General features: G+C 49.5%; 1 protein-coding gene across 1 annotated transcript in view; it reads left to right on the forward strand.

The window, feature by feature from the left end:
- Nucleotides 1-22,383, forward strand: part of PLPPR1 (phospholipid phosphatase related 1) — a 332,039-nt gene that overhangs the window by 282,422 nt on the left and 27,234 nt on the right. Inside the window, exon 5 of the mRNA XM_075316151.1 lies at nt 678-928. Within this exon, the coding sequence (XP_075172266.1) occupies nt 678-928 (251 nt within the window). The remainder of the gene's footprint in view (nt 1-677; nt 929-22,383) is intronic.

Consider the following 22,383-nt stretch of genomic DNA (forward strand, 5'->3'; position numbering starts at 1 on the left):
ACCTGATAGGCTAGGGCGTCACAATTACATACCTTTCTATTGTTTAATTATTATCCTAAGGGTAGACCATCGATGTTAAACTAGTGGACCTCTTTAAGGTAATTTCAATTAGGACTTTTGATGCAAACATAAATAGTGTAATTCAATGACAGCAAATCTTCTTTAAAAGGTGAGAAAATGAATTTGAAAAAATGTATATCTTTTGTTATATAAAGATTAAAGAGGTTCTCCGGTTTCAGAAAATTCCACTCACTTGACTGTTGTTTTTAAAAAATAAGTTGGGCTTTACTTACCCTTCCTGTGTCCACAGCTGCTGTGTCTTTTATTGTCTGCAGTGCTGACATCATGTTGACAGCACTGCAGCCAGTTACTCAGCTCAGCAGCTCTGCCAGAGATGACGTCACAAGCCGCTGAAATCACTGATTGGCTGCAGTACTGTAGATGTGATGTCACCGCTGCGAGCTATAACAGACACGGGAGCAGCAGTGAAGACTCAGGGGTGGACCAAGGAAATAAAACACTTGGGTTTTTATGTTAAAATAAACTGCAGCTGGGAGACAGTAGTGTTCTGTAACCAGAGGACATCTCTAATCATACATAAGTACAATGATACCATACTACTGTCAACAACAGCATTTAACTGAACGCTTCTAAACACATTCTCTTCTTTCTTGCAGGTGTCTTTGCCTTTGGACTGTTTGCAACAGACATTTTTGTAAATGCAGGTCAAGTAGTGACAGGCAACCTGACTCCCTATTTCTTGACTGTGTGCAAACCAAATTACACTGGGACAGACTGTCTTGCCCACCATCTGTTTATCAGCAATGGAAATATCTGCACTGGTGATCCCGAAGTGATTGAGAAGGCCAGACGGTCATTTCCATCCAAGCATGCTGCTTTAAGTATTTACTCTGCATTATATGCAACAGTAAGTAAAACTAATTACTAAACATTAATCAGCCAAAGGTGCTAAGAATGGCTAGAGAGATGACAAAGATAGAGATAAAGCACCAATTATGTATTTCTCAGATGAAGTATGATTTAAAGGGAATCTGTCAGTAGGATTAGTCCTCCTAAAAGCCATCTATATAGGCATGTAGGTCACAGAAAGCTGAATAAGGTGATACTTTGATATTTGCAATCTGATGTCCTATTCCTGAGAAACCATGTTTTTCCTAATATGTAAATGAGCTGCTAAATGGAACCTCTCAGGTCCAATGTTTAATCAGAACCACGAGCAGTTCTGGATGCATATTAGTAATCCCTGCCTAACTGTCCCTGTATATGTGACGCCCTGGCGCCGCCAGGTGGTCACATACACAATAGGCCCTCAACATAACACCATCCCTCACAGGGTTACACCAAAGCCAACAAAACCCTAGTCACGCCCCCAGGGTAGGAAAGGCACACCATTGGGCGGGACCAGTCTGAAGGGCAATGCCCACCTAGGGGTCTAGAGTACCCGGGGCGGGAAAGAGTGCAGTTTCTGTTTGAAGTTCAGTTGAGCTGAGTTGGAGTAGAGAGGAGAAAGTCAAGTTCAAGTGAAGCCAGAGAGGAAAGGCATCGGGGTTGGAGCCCCGGTGTACTGGCTAGGTGGCAGACGGTGGTCCTTGTCTGTCAGGAGATGGGAAGACAGCTGCCGGAGATCCGAGGTGGACCGGGACAGGGTAGGAGCCCACCAGTACCAACACCGGAGAACCGTGCACAAAGGGGGTACCTGAACCCTGAAGCAGAGATCGGAACCACCGACTTTGTTAATTAACCAGTTGAGGACAGGATTACAGGTCCTGTCCCACCCAAAGTCCCAAAAGCAGACCAGCAGCTCAACGCGGGGGGATGGGGCATCCGCCAGGGCCCCTTTAGATCCCACGGGTCAGCATCGGTGGGCAAAGCTCCCACCCGTAGTTCAGGGAGCGGACTCCCGTGTTCTATACCGAAAAGTCCAAAAGAAAACTGACACTTGTGCAGAGGAAAGTGACACAGACCATCACCCCGGGTGATGGACCAGAATACACCCGGCCGCGGCGGCCGACCACCAACACCTTGGTTTACCATTGGACTCGTGTGATTCATTTTTACTGTGAGTACACCAGCATCCCCTGGTCTGACCGGCCGCGCCGGCCCCTGCAATCACCATCCTCAGCACAGAGACACTGGGCCCCGGGGCATCCACCCCTACCCACGGTGGGGTTAAGATCCAGCTGCCAACACATCACCCCAGGGTGCTCCCTAAGAGCAGCGATGGTGCTACATCTCACTACACACCATGGGTGGCATCACCAAGTGATTATGGCAATCCCCATATATATAAGTCCCCTTTTATTTGAAGTGTCCGCGCGACCCTTGGGTCCGGAGAATCCCTCGAGCCACACGGCGGATCCGTATCTGAGCAGCACAGCTGCTACTGACGTGGGGGCGGCACATATACACTAGCATAGATAAAGGGTTCTTTAGAAAAAGTATTTCTTAACATCTTTTATCTTATGCTAATGAGCGCAGGGACTAGTTCCAAGGGTATTATATTCCCCGAGTGGTCCCCCCTCTTAGCATGTTAGTATGCTCACAGGGGTGTGCTATTCAATTCAGGATCACCAGTAGTGAAGCGCGTACCTGTGTTCGCTGTGATGGTGCTTCTGAATGCTGGGTACTTCTAGCCATGCGCAATACACCTCTCTGAAGCCGGGACGCGTACACCTGGCTTCATACCTTCATACTGTGCATGATCAAGTGCCCGGCTTTCCGAAGAGCAGTCACCGCGATCACCGGTCCGCGCATCGGCGCTAATCAAACTGCATTGAATGGCATATTAGTAAGTCCCTGTGGGTGTGCTAACATGCTAAGAGGGCGGACAGTCGGGGGATATAACGCCCAGGCGACTAGTCCCTGCGCTCATTAGCTTAAGATAAAAGATCTTTAGAAATACTTTTTCTAAAGATCTCTTTATCTATACTAGTGTATATGTGGCGCCCCTGACCTGGTCAGGCACCACTGAGTATTGCACCCATGCTGGGTGAGTACAAATAGGTAATCCCAAAGGCTGGATAGGGTGTGGACACACAGACACATAGTGACTAGGTCTCACACACACCATAGAGGGGACGCCTGGGCAGACCCAGGAGGGGACGTGGCTTCCACATCTCAGCTAGTGGTGGGTGGAGAAGCTGGTGTGACGCCCTGGACAAGCCAGGGGTCACAGGTAATGACATCACCACACCCTACACCCCGGTTAGGCACATCAAAGCTAGACCCAAAAATCCTTGTTGCCTTCCTCCAGGGGCTGATGTTCACACCAGGGGGTGGGCCAGGCGGTTGGCCCTGCCCACCGAGGAGATCACAGTCCTGGAGGCGGGAAAAGAGAGCAGATTAGTTTTGGACGGGAGAGTGTGAGGAGTAAAGTGGTAGTAGAGCAACTATCTGAGAGCGTCCGGGTGTGTGCCCCGGACAGAGACAGCAAAGTTAGCAGACGGCGGTGACCGTCTGCAGGAGTAGCCTATCGGAGTTGCCGTAAGGACCGTGGACGGGCGGTGGCCCGGCGGTACCGGACCGGTACACAAGGAGAAGCCAGCACCATTGGCAGGGGCCTTTCGGATCCCGGCAAGGCTTGGAGTCGCCGTGAATTTGCCAAATCCGTCAGTGAAGGGGACCTCCGGGTTTCCAAACAACTAAGTCCCGATTGAAGGCAACAGTCCAACCATATGAGAGAGACACCGCCACCGCCAAGGCACCAGTTTCTCAGGGCCAGCGCCTGCGGGCAAATAGGGGCTCCTCCGGCCTATATCCAAGTCGGGGAGCGGGTTACCGGTGGGAACCCATTGGAACCAACAGAAGTACTAGGTGCAGAGAAAGAGACAGTCACCGTTAACTACCGGGGAAAAGCAACAGCAGCCGTCCGTGGGAACCGTCTTTCCAGCCGTGTGTTTTACCGAGAACTGTGTCATCGTCTCAGGCTGAGTGAGTACCACCGTGCCGTGCGGCACAGCGCTGCCCCCGCGACCCTGCCCCTCACCAGGCCCCGCACCTGGCCTGCCATCCACCCCTACCCCATCACCGGGCCCCGGGACAACCAACCCCCTACCCGCGGAGGGGAGAAATAACAACAAAGCTGCTCCCTGTCACCTCTCCCGGGATCCCTGTCCAGAGCAGCGGTGGTGTCCACACAATCACCACAACCGTGGGTGGCGTCACGGACAATATCCCCAAAACCAAAACCCTTCCCCTTTTCACTCACGGGCAAGGAGCGCCGCTCGAGTCCCCGGGATCCGGCCCATCGCTCGAGCCACCGAGCAGCAGCGGCAGCCGGACCCGAGCAGTGGGAGAGCGCAGCGTCCACTCCTCCGCCCGCGACAACTTGGCGTCACGAACAGGATCTTACCACTCTGCCGTTGGGTAGAGGTGCGCCTTGTTACCGCCGGAGGTGTCCGGCCGGAAAATTTCAGAAGCCGCCATATTTGGCGCGAAAAGTTCCCGCTCGAGCGTCTCCTCGAGTAGTGGAGGCGCGAAGGCCAAAATCCCGCCCCGATAGAGGAGGAGCCGGAAAGAGGCTAAGGGGGACGGAAACAAGATGTCTGCGCCCGACGGAGCCGCTGGAGGAGCGGTGGTCGCAGCCGCAGTGGCACCCGTGGATGGGAATGGGCCTGCCCAGGTCCCGGCCACGCTGGCGGGGGTGCCGCGGCCCCAGCTCTCGCTCAGGTGATGCCGTTCTCCTTGCCCTATGTGCCCAGAGCTACCTGGCTACCGCAGTACGACAGGAAACCTGATGCGTTACAGGTCTTCCGGAAAAAGCTTAACCCGCTCCTGGAATTGTACCCCCTGACTGATAAGCAACGTGCAGCAGTAGTGCTGGGGCAGCTAACTGGAGCAGCCGAGCAGGAGGCGGAGACCTGTGCCGAGGGGGACCGGTCCTCTGTAGCCACCATTTTTGAGAGACTACAGACTGCCTTTGAGACCCGTACCGAAGCTGAGCTGAGAATGCAGTTTTACCAATGTCGGCAACGACCTGTGGACAGTATTCGGGACTATGCTTTACGTCTGCAAACCGCACTCCGCACACTGAAGCGGGTAGACACCATCAATGTGGCGGACAGCAATAAAATGTTAGTAGAGCAATTTGTGCAGGGAATGAGGTCCTCCGAGGATCGCAAACAACTCCGGCTGTGGGCCTTGGAACACCCAGATGTGGACTTTGCTGTGTTAATGGAGCGGGCCATTAAAGCTCTACAACCCCCAGCCTCGGAAGTCTTGGAGCCAGCCTCATGGCCAGTTGAGACGACCCCCGTCGTGGTGGCCCCTGCCCTACCAGCATCTCCAGTACCTACAGCTCCAAGCAACACGATGGAAGAACTGGCTGCCCAGGTCCGCCGTATGGATGGAGACCTCGCCAAGATTCTCGCCGCACTCCAGCCTCTGACCAGATCCCACCCTCCAGCAAAGATACAGCTCGCCGACAGCCCTGAGGATGTTCCCTGGATGCAGCGGAGAAGTGCTAACAATTCGCGGAACAGACCTCCAATCTGCTACAGGTGCAGCAAGCCTGGCCATTACTTCCGACAGTGCCCGTTAAACGAGCAACCCCTGGGACCACGGGCCAATCCTCAGGAGTAGAACCCCGTGGCCCCCCAGACTGGCAGGATCGGTATATCGGGGCCCGGCCCATCATCCCCGTGGCTGTGGACGGCATACCGGTGATGGCTCTCTTGGACACTGGATCACAGGTAACCACCATACCATACACATTTTACCAACGGTATTGGGGGACAGACGAGTTGGCTCCCCCAGATACTAGTATAACACTGATTGCTGCTGATGGACTCCCACTGACCCAAGTGGGGTATAAACAAGTGGCCATGACTGTGGGGCGAGCTGAACTGCAACACCAGGGTATGATTGTGATCATGAATGAACCCAGTGATCATAACCCGAAGATAGTGCTAGGAACCAATGTGATGGAGCACTGTATGAGTGATGTGTTAGCCCTACTGCAGCAGCTGGCCGCCACGGCGGCTGGGAGCCGACAGAGAGCTGTGCAGTGTGAGATCCGAGCCTTGATGTACCGCCAGCATGTAAACTCGACGGGAGGAGAGATTGGTGGGGTGAGAGTGATGGATGTTGCCCCGTTGATTGTTCCCCCTAGGAGTGAGATGATGATTTGGTGTAGGGCAGCAGTAGGGCCGCAGGGGCGTGACTACCCTGCTATGATAGAGCCCATGCCCTCCGAGCACTGGCCCACAGTAATGGCCGCCCGAGGGGTGGTAGATGTAAAGAAGGGGAGAGTGCCCGTGAGGGTGCTGAACTGTGGGGAGGAAGAAGTTAGACTCCCCCGGTATGCTACACTTGTAAGTTGCTCACTCTTGATCCCCACGCCATCCACGAGACAGCTGCCCCAACCTCCCCACCGACTGCCAGCACTCAACCACCCAAAGGGGAGTCAGAGGAGTGGCACTGACAGCTACATGTAGGCACTGATGATACCCCTGCACATTACAAAGAAGGGGTATACCGGGTGGTACGGGAGTATGAACGAGTTTTTAGCAAACACCCCCTAGACTTTGGGCAGATCAAAGGGGTCCAACACCATATCCCCACCGGTGAGCACCCCCCTATCAAAGAGAGGTACAGGCCTATTCCCCCTGCACACTACCAATATGCCAAAGACATGTTGAGGAACATGAAGGAGGCAGGGGTTATCAGGGACAGCTGTAGTCCCTGGGCCGCCCCATTGGTACTGGTTAAGAAGAAGGACGGCACCATGCGGATGTGTGTGGATTACCGGAAGATTAACCAGATAACGCATAAGGATGCTTACTGTTACGGTTGCTGCGAGCACTGGAGACTATGTCCAGATTTCTTCCTACTGCACATGTGCGAGCGCTGGAGACTAAGTCCAGATTTCTTGCTACTGCACATGTGCGAGCGCTGGAGACTAAGTCCAGATTTCTTGCTACTGCACATGTGCGAGCACCAGAGACTAAGTCCTATCTTGGAGCCATTGCACATGTGTGGGTGACATCATCGCTGACACGAGGTCACATGTCTCTGACACCTTCTATGCCGATTGGTCGCTGGTCATGTGCTTGTGATGCCTTGCTCAGTGATAGGCCAGCATGACGTCACTCCTGTCGTTCTGGCAGCGGATTGGCTCTGGTGTCCTCCATCTTGGATGAGGCACAGAGTCTATATAAGACCCTGACACACGCCGCATGGCGCTCAGTCCTCTTGGTTCATGCATAAGAGTAGACGCTCTGTGCGCGTTCCTCTAGGCATTCCTCTGTCTATGCTAGGTGAGCGCTACCGGCAGGGTAGCGTTCTTATACCTTACAGCTTCGGCTGCTGTCCGTATCCTTACCTCTTAGGGGAGCGGACATAGGCAGGTGCCTGAGGCACATGGTCTGGCTGGGCCTTGTGGTTCGACTCGTAGGTGGACGTTGCCGCTAGGGTAACGTTCCTTATACTGCGTCTGGCAGTTGTTCGTATCCTCGCACACTAGGGGAGCGAACAGAGGTAGGAGCTTTGTGCGGCTTACGCTGCTGTTCGTCTCTTTTGCACCACTAGAAGAGCGGACCTAGGTAGGTGCCATTTCGCACACATTGCCTTTGTCTCTGTGATTATTAACAGAGATCATTCCACACACCCTCCAAGTAAGGGAGGAATTGCTTTACTTACATATTATATCCTTCTGTGAGTTAACAGAGGTATTGCACTCTGCCATAGTCTGCAGCAGAGTCTTTGCACGGTGGACCCTGACTGTCTGATACTCCTTTAGGTTCTTATCAGACAGTCCCCCGTAACACTTACCCACTGCCCCGTATCGAAGAGTCCTTGGCCGCACTAAGAACCGCAAACTACTTCTCTACCCTTGACCTCACCAGCGGGTACTGGCAAGTAGCCGTGGCACCCGAGGACCGGGAGAAAACTGCCTTCACCACCCCGATGGGGCTCTGTGAAATTAATAGCATGCCGTTTGGGCTGTGCAACGCCCCTGGAACCTTCCAACGGCTGATGGAATGCTTTCTGGGACATCTAAATTTCGAGACCGTCCTGTTATACCTAGATGATGTGATTGTGTACTCCCAGACATATCAAGCCCACCTGGAGCACCTGGCTGAGGTGTTCGCGTCCCTTGCCAAATATGGGATGAAGTTGAAGCCCTCCAAGAGTCATCTGCTGAAACCCAGAGTGCAGTACCTGGGGCATGTGGTGGGTGCAGAAGGTGTCGCCCCCGACCCTGAGATCACTGCCATCCAAGACTGGCCGAGACCGACCACGGTGAGGGAAGTAAGGCAGTTCCTGGGTCTGGTGGGGTACTACCGTCGCTTTATCAAAGGATACACGAAGATGGCTGCCCCCATGCAAGACCTCCTCGTGGGACAGACCAAAGGTGGTAGACCCCTCGGGGCTCCACTGGTGTGGGAAGAGAGGCATGAGGCCATCCACCCCTACCCCATCACCGGGCCCCGGGACAACCAACCCCCTACCCACAGAGGGGAGAAATAACAACAAAGCTGCTCCCTGTCACGGCTCCCGGGATCCCCGTCCAGAGCAGCGGTGGTGTCCACACAATCACCACAACCGTGGGTGGCGTCACGGACAATATCCCCAAAACCAAAACCCTTTCCCTTTTCACTCATGGGCGAGGAGCGCCGCTCGAGTCCCCGGGATCCGGCCCATCGCTCGAGCCACCGAGCAGCAGCGGCAGCCGGACCCGAGCAGTGGGAGACACTGGTTGCTAGGTTGCAGTGGCAGGCATAGAGGGGAGGCAGTAGTGAACCAGTCTGAAGTGAGGAAGCGCAGTGTGCAGTCGCAGAAGGAGGATGTGCTCGGTGTCACTAGTCAGACCCTGCACGTGTAGCGGCTGTCGGCGGGGGAGTTCGGTTGCCACAGAGTCAGACTGAAAGACACCTCAGGAAGGAGCGAGGTGATTGAGTACGGGGACTCCTGGTAGACCATGCCCGCACAGGGAAACGGGTCCCTAGAGCAGAAACCCAGTGAATCGGTCTGCTAAACCTGCTGGTGAGGGTGCTGGATGTGCCTCACCAACCAATACAGAGTCCACAGCATCAGCAGCAATGAGGGGGCCTATAAGTGAGACAGGGCAAGAAACCATCTTTACTTGGTCCACGCTGCCAGCAAATGGGCTAGAAAGGGGAGAAAGGCAGATGCCACTTCCCTGGATGATTCCCGCAATACTTCAAGTTAGGGGTCATCTCAAACAAGAAGGGCTAGGAAGGCGAGCTTACAGTCACCCCTGGTCCAGCCTGAAGGATACCTGGTTCTCCCTGCAGTTTGTCTTAGCATCGCTCGGGTTACCTCACAGTGAACAACTGAATGTGAGTAAAAACCCTGAAAGACATTTCTGGACTGTGTGTGAGTTCTTCTGCGACCTGTGGTACTAGGCACATACACCCGAGCCCCTAGGGCCAGCCTCACTCTCGGGAGGCCACACCATCTGACTGCAAATACCATCAGCCCAAGGCGCTTGCTAAACTGCAGTGGCGGTCACCCATCACCCTGACCGCAAAACCGAGTGTGGCGTCACAACTCCTATTAAAGTTAACCGGACATACCTGTGGCCAGAAGGGTCCCTAATGAGAAGTCCCCACAGTGTCCCGGAGGCGACCGTTGCAGCGCTGTGGTGGGCGACTCATATACAGATCTTCCTGAGAATCTGTCTCCAGAGCTTATTGTAAATGAAAGAGGGCATTACCAGTGAGAGATCAGGAGAGCAAACTGTCAGTCATTACATGTCTCACACTTGTAACTCCATCTATCATATAAAATAAGCTCTGTATAGTCAGATTCCCATAGATCTTAACAGCTTACTTACATATTAAAAGAAATGTGGATTTATCTGGAATAAGACATCAGATAGCAGATATCAAGGAATCATTTTACTGAGCTTCCTATGACCTACATGCCCATATAAACGGCTTAGGAGGGTTGATCCTTCCTTACTTTGTCACTTTAATAAAACTATGTACAAAGATATAGTTAATACTATTTGAAAAGGCTATTAATGAAAATGTAGGCATTTCCTCCAGTCATTTCAGCATTGTTTAGCTCAGCACTTGAGTTTTATATTGTTTTTCTATTTAATCTTCATTTTATAAGTGTGAGGATCAAAGCAGCTCCAATTTCAGGAAACTGTATTAGAAGAGCAGAGCAATGTTGCCCCCTAGTGTTTATTAGCTGTATTTACAATAATAAATTATTTGCTATTCAGCAGTACATGTTCTAAATTGGAGGAAAGTTCTTTGGGATGTATTTCCTCAATTATTTCAGAAATTTGTCATTTGTGAGGGGATTTTAGAGTGCAACATAATTTAGCGGGTTTAATTGAGCAGCACAGTAACAATAATTGCATGTAAAATAGCCCTCTTCTTGATCTTAGAAGTGTTTGGAATACTTAAACTATTAGGGAATTGTTTGTATTTTACAATTTTGATTTTTCCTCCTCTTCTTCCCTGAACCGTTACATTTTTTTCTTCCGACATAGCTGTAGGGGAGCATGTTTTTTGCAGAACTAGTTGAAATCTTGAACGACACCATAATTTTACTATGAAAACAGGACAAAAATTCCAAGTGCGGTGAAATTGTGAGAAAAAAGTGCAATCGGTTTTGCTTTTGTGTGGTAGAAAAGTTTCTTCAGGTTCAGTACGAAGACCACAACAAACTAGTCCAGTTTGTCATTATTAATGGTGAAAAAAATTTCCTGAAATTAAAAAAAAAAACTATTATAGTTTGTTTCTCCATTTTCCTAAATCAGTGTTGTTTTTGTTTGGGGGGGGGTGTTTGTGGGGTTTTTTTGTACCTCTTCCGTCGATGGAGATGTGAGGACAAAGTTTTGTGCCCTGATACCATTTTTAGGAACATTTTGGTACTTTTTCTTGCATTTCTTTGAAGGAAGTGCTGCGACTGAAATAAATAGCAATTCTGGTGTTGCATTTCTTTTCCTTTAATGTACAGTTTAGATGATGTTATATTGTGATAAGCCTGTTTTTCTCGACCACAACAGTACCATATATATATATATATATATATATATATATATATATATATATATATATATAATATATATATTTATTTATTTATTTTATTATTTTAAGTCCTTTTTTTGAAGGAGAGAAGGGAGTGTTTGTGGTTTGAGTTACAGTTTCATATATTTTTAAAGCTTTTAATTTTTTTATTTAACTGTATAGTTTAGAGGGACTTGACATTACGATAGGTCGATTGGTTATACCATCCTCAACCTTTCTTAACTTGAGAGCCAAATTCAGTTATGAGTGAGGGTCGCAAGCCACACCAGAACTCCCCAGAATAGTGATATCCAGCTCCTGTCTCCCCCACAGTAGTGACACCCAGAGCCCCCATTATTGGTATAATAGTGCAGTATACATATATTTGGGGTTTTCCATCTTACCATCATTCAGTATCTTAGCATTAAAGGCGTGGTTCACCCATTTTTTTAATTTTTTTCTATGAGTGTACCTTATCATTATAGGCGTTTTCTGCATTGGCTTCTATTTGCTTTGCACTTCTGGCACTGAGCGGCGCTATCCTGCACGTTCAGTGCCTGTCACATGACCCCCTGGTGCTGCGGCCGCTAGTTTCCTCTTACGTCCATCAAGTTCCGGAGTCTCAAACTGGATTGGTACGTCAGAGGATGCTGGTGCCACTCACACTGATTGACTGGGCTGTGGGCGGTGACTACGCACGTCACAGCCCAGCATCGAGGGGAGCATCCAGAGGACGCCAGTGTGGAGCCGTGAAGAGGGCTGAGCGTCCGGCAGATGGTGAGGCACGGGGCGCCAGTGTGGAGTACAGGGGGATTTATTCAGCTGAAACCTCCCTTGTCACGTAAGTACTGATTTCACTCTCCACCCGCCCGCTCTGCTGCGATGTCAGGAGAACGGGCGGTGTCGGGTGATGTGATCATGTGCTCCTCCCACCAGCACTACAGGACGCAGCAAGACACTGACAGGCTGGTGACATGCAGCACCGCATGTGTCAGAGCAGACAGAGCATGTCACCGCTCTGCTCTGTCACCTGTACTGCTGTATGGGACCAACTGTCTGCGCTCTGTCACCTGCACCACAAGTCACAGAGTGGAACAAGTTGGTGACAGAGCACCTCTCCCCCTCTCTCTTCTCTACCCCCCCTATCTTCTCTCCCCCCTCTCCTCTCTTCCCCCTCTCTTCTCCCTCCTCTCTTCTCCCCCCTTCTTCTCCCCCCTTCTTCTCCCCCCATTCTTCTCCCCCCCGTCTTCTCTCCCCCCTCCCCCCCTCTTCTCCCCCCCTCTCTTCTCTCCCCCTCTCTTCTGTCCCCCTCTTCTCCCCACCCCCTCTCTTCTCTTCCCCCCTCTTTCTCCACCCCTTTCTTCTCCCCCTCCCCTCTTCCACCTCTTCTATCCCCCCTCTCTTCTCTCCCTCCCTCTTTTCCCTCCCTCTCTCTTTTCCCTCCCTCTCTCTTTTCCCTCCCTCTCTCTCTCTTTTCCCTCCCTCTCTCTCTTTTCCCTCCCTTTCTCTCTCTTTTCCCTCCCTCTCTCTCTCTCTTTTCCTTCTCTCGCTCTCTTTTCCCTCTCTCTCTTTTCCCTCTCTCTTTTCCCTCTCTCTCGCTTTTCCCTCTCTCTCCCTCTCTCTCTCTCTTTTCCCCCTCTCTCTCTCTTTTCCCCCTCTCTCTCTCTTTTCCCTCTCTCTCTCTCTCTCTCTTTTCCCACTCTCTCTCTCTCTTTTCCCTCTCTCTCTTATCCCTCTCTCTCTCTTTTCCCTCTCTCTCTCTTTTCCCTCTATCTCTTTTCCCTCTCTTTTCCCTCTCTCTCTCTTGGCATGGTCAGTACAGAAATCTCTCGATCGTGGAGGGGTGAGGAGTAATAAACATGGAGTCCCTAATGTGTCTGTGTATTTATTTCTAATAAAGTATTTTTCTCTGTGTGATGTCTTTTTTTTTTAACCCTTTGTTGGAGATTCTTAATGGCCAGGTCAAACTTGGCCTGACATTAAGAATCTCGGGCTTTATACCAGCTGGTAAAACATAGCTGGTATTAACCCCTTATTACCCAGCGTGCCACCTGCCACCAGAGCCACTAGAAGAGTTAGATACAGCGCCAGAAGATGGCGCTTCTATGAAAGCGCCATTTTCTGGGGTGGCTGTGGACTGCAATTCGCAGCGGGGGGGTCAGAAAGCTTGGGCTACCCTGCATTGTGGATTCCAATCCCCAGCTGCCTAGTTGTACCTGGCTGGACACAAAAAAATGAGCGAAGCCCAATTTTTTTTTTTTTAATTATTTCATGAAATTCATGAAATAATTTAAAAAAAAGGGCTTCCCTATATTTTTGGTTCCCTGCCGGGTACAAATAGGCAGCTGCGGGTTGGGGGCAGCCCATACCTGCCTGCTGTACCTGGCTAGCGTACAAAAAATATGGCGAAGCCCACGTCATTTTTGTAAAAACGTTTTTAGGCAATAACCTTTATAAAAAAAAAAAGGCTTCCCTGGATTTTTCATTGCCAGTGAAGGTAACACCAAGCAGCGGGGGTTAGCAGCCAGTAGCTGCTTGGGTTACCCTTAGCAATAGAAAATGCAGCGGGAGGCCTTACTTGTTCTGTGTCCCCCAGCATCCATCGCAGCGTGTGCGAGCTGGAGTTCATCTGAGTTCAGATCTGTTGACTCCAGTGACGGAATGAACTCTGCTGAACTCACAGCCCCCACATGCTGCGATGGATGCAGGGGGACACAGAAAAAGTAATCGGTCGACACTGGAGTCATCTGATTACTTGTTCTGCTGGCTGTGTGGTCAGGAGTAGGGATAAGTGAGCAGTAAAATGCTCTGGTGCTCGATGGGTGAAGCCCATGTTGATTTTTTTTTAAATTCAATAAAAAAAAAAAACAAAACAAAAAAAACAAAACACATAACCCTAGGGATAGGGGTAAAAAAAAAATGTGTGGTCTCCTGCTACATTTTCTATTGCTAAGGGTAACCCAAGCAGCTACCGGCTGCAAACCCCCACTGCTTGGTGTTACCTTAACTAGCAATGGAAAATCAAGAGAAGCGCTTTTTTTTTTAAGTTTATTGCCTAAAAACTAAAAAAGAAGTAAAAAAAAAAAATGACGTGGGCTTCGCCATATTTTTGTATGCTAGCCAGGTACAGCAGGCAGGCATGGGCTGCACCAAAACCCCAGCTGCCTATTTGTACCTGGCTGGAAACCAAAAATATGGGGGAGCCCTTCTTTTTTTTAATTATTTCATGAATTTCATGAAATAAAAAAAAATAAATAAATAAAAAAAAATTACATGGGCTTCGCCCATTTTTTGTATCCAGCCAGGTACAACTAGGCAGCTGGGGATTCGAATCTGCAGCGCAGGGTGGCCCAAGCTTTCTGGCCCCCCCGCTGCAAATTGCAGTCCACAGCCGCCTCAGAAAATGGCACTTTTATTGAAGCGCCATCTTCTGGAGCTGTATCCAACTCCTCCAGTGGCCTGGTGCCAGGTGCCACGCTGGATAATAAGGGGTTAATACCAGCTTTGTTTTACCAGTTAACAAATGACTCATATGATTTGGATGCAGATGGGGTTAAGGTAGATGCATAATGTGGATTGCATCACTGTAAATTCATGGCCCCCTTAACAGTATAAAGCTCGAGATTCTTAATGTAAGGCAAAGTTTGACCCGGCCATTAAGAATCTCCGATAAAGGGTTAAACAAAAGACACCACACAAAGAAAAAACAATTTATTAGAAATGAATACACAGACACACTTAGGTACTCCATGTTTATTACTCCCTCTCACCCCTCCACAATAGAGAGAGAGAACTCTGTACTGACCATGCCAGGAGAGAGAGAGGGAAAAGAGAGACAGAGGGAAGAGAGAAACAGAGGGAAGATAGAGGGATGATAGAGAGAGAGGCAAGAGAGAGAGGGAAAATAGAGAAGGAAGAGAGAAGAGAGAGGGAAGCGAGGGAAAAGAGAGAGGGAAGAGAGAGAGGGAAGAGAGATGAGAGAGGGAAGAGAGAGAGAGAAGGAAGAGAGGGAAAAGAGGGAGAGGGAAGAGAGAGAGAGAGAGGGGGGGAAGAGAGAGGTAGAGGGAAGAGAGAGGGAGAGGGTAGAGAGAGGGAGAGGGATGAGAGAGAGAGGGAAGTGAGAGGGAAAAGAGAGAGAGAGAGAGAAGAGAGAGGGAAGAGAGAGGGAAAAGAGAGAGGGAACCAAGAGAGAGAAAGAGAGAGGGAAGAGACAGAGAGAGAGAGGGAATAGAGAGAGAGAGAGGGAAGATAGATAGAGGGAAGAGAGAGGGAAAAGAGAGAGAGGGAAAAGAGAGAGAAGAGAGAGAAGGAAGAGAGGTACTCTGTCACATGCTGTGCTGCATGTCACTTGCTCCACTCTGTGACTTGTTGTGCAGGTGACAGAGTGGAGACAGTTGGTCCCATGCAGCACAAGTCACAGTGTGGAGTAACTTGGTGACATGCAGCACACTGTGTCAAAGCAGAGCATGTCCAGTCACAGAGTGGAGCAAGATGGTCCCATGCAGCATCCAGTCACCTGTACTGCTAGTGGGAGTACATGATCACACTGCCCGACACCACACGCTCTCCTGACACCAGAGCAAAGCGGGTGGGTAGGTAGTGTGATCACATACTTGCGTGACAGGGGGTTTCAACTGAAGAAACCCCCCCGTACTCCACACTGGTGCACCGTACCTCACAGATCTGTTAAGTGCTCTTCACTGCTCCACACTGGCGCCATCCGGATCCTCTCCTTAATGCTTGGCTATGACATGCCGTAGTCACCGCCCACAGCCAAGTCAATCAGTGGGAGTGGCACCAGCATTCCCTGATGTAACGTCAAGTCTGAGAGCCCGGAACTTGACGTGATGTCAGAGGATACTAGCGACCACAGCACCAGGGGGTCATGTGACCGGCACTGAGCGTGCAGGATAGCGCCGCTCAGTGCCAGAACTGCAAATAGAGGCCAATGAAGAAAACACCTAAAATTGTAAGTTACACTGTTATAGAAAATAAAAAAAATGGGTGAACCACCCCTTTAAGCACTCCCACCACACTATCGCATCCAGATTCAAGCATATCCTCTATCTTGCAGCATCATCCTATGTCCAGCTTAGCACTTACGTAATTTATCTCTCCAACTCTAAGGCCAGTATATGAGCATTTGTGGTGCCCCTGAGGCTTCAGTCGACACAGGCTACTGCACCTCACTTAAGGTGCGATACTCATCCTAGATTCAGAGAAGGTCGGTACCGGTTCCACAACACAGCAACTCATACACACAACCAGAATGGCCTCCCCGCTGGGGATCGGCTAGGGTTGGGTCTTAATACAGTCACCAAACATGGGGGGCAGCCACCCACTAGTGACAGGGAACGGGGAATTGCAGCCACCAGGGGGAGTTAGGAGCAACACAACAGTGGAGAGTTCTCCAGCAGGAATAGGTATGGAGCAGTCAGGTTTTACCAGTGGCTCTGATGGGACGCAGGAGTCAATACAGTCACCAAGGGAAAAGGTTCATTGCTCCCTCGGGACCGACACAGTGCAGGGTGCAGAATCCTAGAATGGAACATACTTCAAGTTTTATCACCAAAATCTGCTGGCCAGGGGGATTGTATGTCCCTCTGGCCAGCACAGTTCCCGGAGTACAGTGCTACATAGGGTCCGGGGTCATTATTTAAGTCATACCCCACCACGGATCCGTGGCACCTGCATACGGGGTGGGAGTAAACACTTTTCAAAATCCGGGGTCCCCAAGAAGCTTCAGGCCACGGGGATCCATCATTAAAGGCACAAGAAGGAAGGGCCCACCGTCCACTGTACCGGTTCTGACCTCCAACAGATCTGGGATTGACTGGGGCCCATCACGGCAGTGACCGGCATCTCCTGGGTAAACCAAGACTGTAAGTAAAGAAACCTTAAACCTGCAGAGACAGTGTCCGCCTGTCCTTGCCGGCACCATTGGCTTGCGCTTTGGCACCAGCCATCACTACTCCCCTCATCATCTTCCCTGGGGCCCGCTCCACCTGTGGGAAGCAGAAACATCTTAGCTGCTACAACCATCAGCACCGGAGGCTATTCCCTGGCTGCGAACCGCAGGTGGTGTCCAAACTTCCATTCCATCATCTCTATTCCCTTTTATTGTATACTCGGGGCCACGAAGCCAGGCAGGGCCACCCAGACCCGATATCACCGGCCCGGCGACAAGTAAAGTTAATCCCTTGCCCCATGGGTGCTACACATACAGACATGCTCATTTGTGTGGGACTTTTCAGAAAAGTCACTGTCATTAGACCTGCTTGTAAAAGTTATATATAGGGGCATATTAAAGGGTGCTTTACACGCTGCGACATCGCTAATATATCGTCGGGATCACGGTGTTTGTGATGCACATACGGCGCCGTTAGCGACATCGCAGCATGTGACACGTACGAGCGACCTTCAACGATCCCAAAAGTGGTAAAAATCGTTGTTTTGGAGAGGTCGTTCTAAAACAAAATATCATTGTTTGGCCACTAGCGATGTTGTTCCTCGTTTCTGCGGCATTACACATCGCTATGTGTGGCACCGCAAGAACGAGTAACATCTCCTTACCTGCGTCCACCAGCAATGCGGAAGGAAGGAGGTTGGCGGGATGTTACATCCTGCTCATCTCCACCCCTCCGCTTCTATTGGCCGGCCACTTAGTGACACCGCAGTGACATCGCAATGACGCCGAACGCACCTCCCCCTTGAGGGAGGGATTGTTTGGCGGTCACAGCGACGTCGCTGACAAGGTATGTGTGTGTGACGCTGCCGTAGCGATAATGTTCGCTACGGCAGCGATCACCACATATTACACGTACGACGGGGGCGGGTGCTATCGCTAGCGATGACGTAGCGTGTAAAGCACCCTTTAGAGTAGCTAAGCTCCGAGCAGTTTAGAAGGCAAAGCCCCCTCCCAGCCCCCGATGTATGATGTAACATGTCCTATGATCCCCTTAGAGAGATCGTGTGATAGGTGACTTGTTTAACCAACAGGTGCTTTGGTGCACATCTGTAGATGCAAATAGTGAGAGATGCAAAGTTTCTTACCTTTATATACAGTGCTATACAAAATAGAGCTGCGGTGGGCAATTAATTTTCTTGACGGGCCACATTAGAGACTGACTGTTTTGAAGGCCAAACCAATAAGTTGAAATTAATTCAGCTCAAAATTAATAATTTAACTATATTATTATTTTATAGTAATATTAGATGTATCACTTAATATTGAGCAGAATTAAATATACTAACGTCCCGTACATGAGCCCCTATGCAAAGTTCCTATATAAAGTATAAGCCCTCACTCAGCCCCTATATACAGTATGAGCCCCAACATATCTACTTATATACAGGATGAGCCCTCACATAGCCTCTTATATACAAGATGAGCCCTCACATAGTCCCCTATATAGAGCATGAGCCCACATATATGTCCCTAGATTCAGTATGCGCCCTCGCATAGGTCCCTATATATATAGTATGAGCCCTCACATAACTCACTATATACAATCTGAGCCCCCACATTGCTCCCTATGTACAGGAAGAGCCCTCACATAGCTTCATATATACAGGAAGAGTCCTCACATAGCTCCCTATATACAGGCATACATCCCAAACACATATAAAAAAACAACACACACCTCATTCCCATTCCCCTGCTAGTATGTTCTGGTCCCTTGGGCTCCACTTCTTCTTGATTCTGGCATGTAAATGCTGGTGTTATGATTTCATCATACTGGCACATCACAGAATTGATGACGGGAGCTACCCTGGAGCCACTCTGTATTGCCGACACTGGAGCTTCAGGTAGCTTCCTGCCTGGAGATGTGCACCAACAAAGTATTATATTGAGGGCAATTTGGACATGGCCCCTCTCTCACCCAGGAACCTCAGGCCCTGGGCGCTACTTCACATTGCCCTCTTTATAATCTGCCTATGCCGGAATTTAATAAAACTACAGCTCTCCCATGTTGCTTAGCAAGGTGATGAGGTTCATATAAGGACAAAGATCTCTACGGCTAATGCCACGGTAATCTCTGGGCTCCCCTCTTTCTTATCTGCCTCATTTATATGCTGCTGTCTGTGATTGACAATGGCATTTAATTGATTAAACTACAGTTACTAGAGTGCACTGCAAATTGCTGTAGTTAGTCAAGTGCCAGCTAGCAATGTACCACAACCGACATCAGCCTGGTATTGAAAAAAGGCTCAGGTCCTGTGACAACCTCATAGTTTGCTTAACGACCTGTAATGAAAATGTACATCATAGGTCAACTCATTATCCAATAGAAGAGAACCTTTCAGCTGGTCAAAAGTGGTTAGCTTTTGATCTTGCATGGTGATTTAAGTCTTGCATGAGGCTGCCCAGCCATGGATGGACCTCTGCCACAGAGATTTTGTGCTGCAGTTATCGAGTCAGAATAGCTTTGACGACCCTTATACATTATGTGCCTCAGTATTTGGAGACCACACTCAATAACTTTACATGGACCTATGCAATATAGGAAGAAAAGACTGGATTTGTTGAAGTCCAATGTATCCATTCCTTCTTTTTCCTGACAATAGGTCTTTAAGGCGAGGAGAGGGGAATCAGGATTTCGTTATGCACATTAGGTGGTTGTACTGGCATAATCTACTGTGGCCAGTTTTATAGTTAGCACGTTCTCTTTTTAGTATGAATGGAAACTGGCTTGAAAAGAGTTCCGTAGTAATACACCTCCAATAGTTGGTGGCCAAATGCTCATATACTCACCAATTATTCTTAATCCCCATGCCCACCCATCCCAGTTACATTCCTGCTCAGAGTTTGTGTTATCGATAGAGAAAAGTAATGTGCTGTTGGGCAGCTCGGTTGGTGACTTATGCTTCTAGAGAACTAAGGATAGGGCATATTGAAGTTAAAATCCTTTTTTCTCTGACATCTGCACAACAGATTGCTGTCTCACTGAAATCGGGAGGGCTGCATGACATTATTATAATGTGTATGAGATGATTGTGGTTCTAAAGGGTACTTTACACGCTGCAACATCGCTAACTATATATAGTCAGGGTCACGTCGTTAGTGATGCACATCCGGCGTCCATAGCGACATCGCAGTGTGTGACACGTAGGACTGACGATCAACGATCGCAAAAACTTCAAAAATCATTGATCGTTGACACGTCGCTCCTTTTCATAATATCGTTGGTGGTGCATGCCATTGGGTGTTCGTCGTTCCTGCGGCATCACACATCACTATGTGTGACACCGCAGGAACGAGGAACATCTCCATACCTGTGTCCACTGGCAATGAGGAAGAAAGAAGGTGGGCGGGATATTCCACCCGCTCATCTCCGCCCCTCCGCTTCTATTGAACGGCTGACGTGTGACGTCGCTGTGACGCCGCATGAGCTGCCCCCTTAAAAAGGAGGCGGTTCGCCGGCCAGAGCGACGTCGAAGAGAAGGTAAGTCCATGTGACAGGTGTAAGCGATGTTGTGCGCCACGGCCAGAAATTTGCCCGTGACGCACAACCGACTGAGCGGTTTTAGCGATTTTAGCATGTAAAGTGCCCTTTTCTCTTCACTTGTGAGGTCAAGCCATAGATTGCTTCACGTTGTTGCCTTATTTGTGTGTTAATACGTTAACGTGATAAACAACAGATGATAATATATGAAATGTCAAAAAACACCTGATATATCCAATGTAGCTTTATTTGAGAATCATAAAACAAGGGAAGTGTGGAATATACCCTTGGACACACAGAATACAATAATATAAGTCTCCAAACTGATAATATGACATATAAAGACAAGTATGTGACTCCAAAATCCCAAAGGTGCTAAAGCTATACCATAGGAGTCTTACCCCTACCTGATGAATTAGGTTAACCACCTAAGTAGCAACCAGTGATGCCCCCATTCCACAGCAGCTAGCCCTATCTTTCCCTGTTCCTAAAGCTGGTGTCACACACAGCGACAACGACGTCGCTGCTACGTCACCATTTTCTGTGACGTTGCAGCGACGTCCCGTCGCTGTCGCTGTGTGTGACATCCAGCAACGACCTGGCCCCTGCTGTGAGGTCGCCGGTCGTTGCTGAATGTCCAGCTTCATTTTTTGGTCGTCACTCTCCCGCTGTGACACACACATCGCTGTGTGTGACAGCGGGAGAGCGACGAAATGAAGCGAGCAGGAGCCGGCACTGGCAGCTGCGGTAAGCTGTAACCAGCGTAAACATCGGGTAACCAAGGGAAGACCTTTCCCTGGTTACCCGATATTTACCTTAGTTACCAGCCTCCGCTCTTGCTGCTAGTGCCGGCTCCTGCTCTGTGCACATGTGGCTGCAGTACACATCGGGTAATTAACCCGATGTATACTGTAGCAAGGAGAGCAAGGAGCCAGCGCTAAGCAGTGCGCGCGGCTCCCTGCTCTCTGCACTGTGACATGTAGCTGCAGCACACATCGGGTTAATTAACCCGATGTGTACTGTACCTAGGAGAGCAAGGAGCCAGCGCTAAGCGCGGCTCCCTGCTCTCTGCACATGTAGCACAGCGACGTTATGATCGCTGCTTCTGCTATGTTTGACAGCTAAGCAGCGATCATAACAGCGACTTACAAGGTCGCTGTTACGTCACCGAAAATGGTGACGTAACAGCGACGTCGTTGTCGCTGTCGCTTAGTGTGACACCAGCTTAAGAAACTGGATCAATGGGTGATGATCCTCAAACAAGGACAGAATCCAGGGCTACAGAAGATAAAGATACAATACAGTCTGATGGCTATACATTAAAATAAAGTGCTAGATAACAACAGAATGTCTCAAAACATTTCACCCCTCCATTCTCTAGGGCAGAGGTTCCCAACTCCAGTCCTCAAGGGACACCAACAGTGCATGTTTTCAGGATTTCTTTAGCATAGCATGGGTGTTGGATTCAGCACCTTTGCAGGTGATTAAATTATCACCTGTGCAATACTAAGGAAATCCTGAAAACATGCACTGTTGGTGTGCCTTGAGGACTGGAGTTGGGAACCTCTGCTCTAGGGGAAATATTCCCTTTTAATCAGAAAAGTCCACTATTATCATGTTGCTGGCATAAACCGGGAGCCAAGTGTGATGGACCATATCTAGATCTTTTGATATCAATGTTAACATCTGACCCTCTGCCTCCTGAAGAGCCTGTTATCGCTGTACCTTGGAAGGATTAATGGGGAGGGAAATGCGTTGAGGCAGTCTTTGCCAGCAGAATATTACTTATCTGTATTGTATCTTTTTCCTTATCTGAGGATCATTACTTATTGATCCAGTTTCTTAGGAACAGGGAAAGATAGGGCTAGCTGCCATGGAACAGGAGCACCACTTGTTGCAACTTAGGGTGCTTAACCTCTGTTGTCAGG

Source organism: Anomaloglossus baeobatrachus, chromosome 1 (assembly GCF_048569485.1).
Source record: "Anomaloglossus baeobatrachus isolate aAnoBae1 chromosome 1, aAnoBae1.hap1, whole genome shotgun sequence".
NCBI classification, from domain to species: domain Eukaryota; kingdom Metazoa; phylum Chordata; class Amphibia; order Anura; family Aromobatidae; genus Anomaloglossus; species Anomaloglossus baeobatrachus.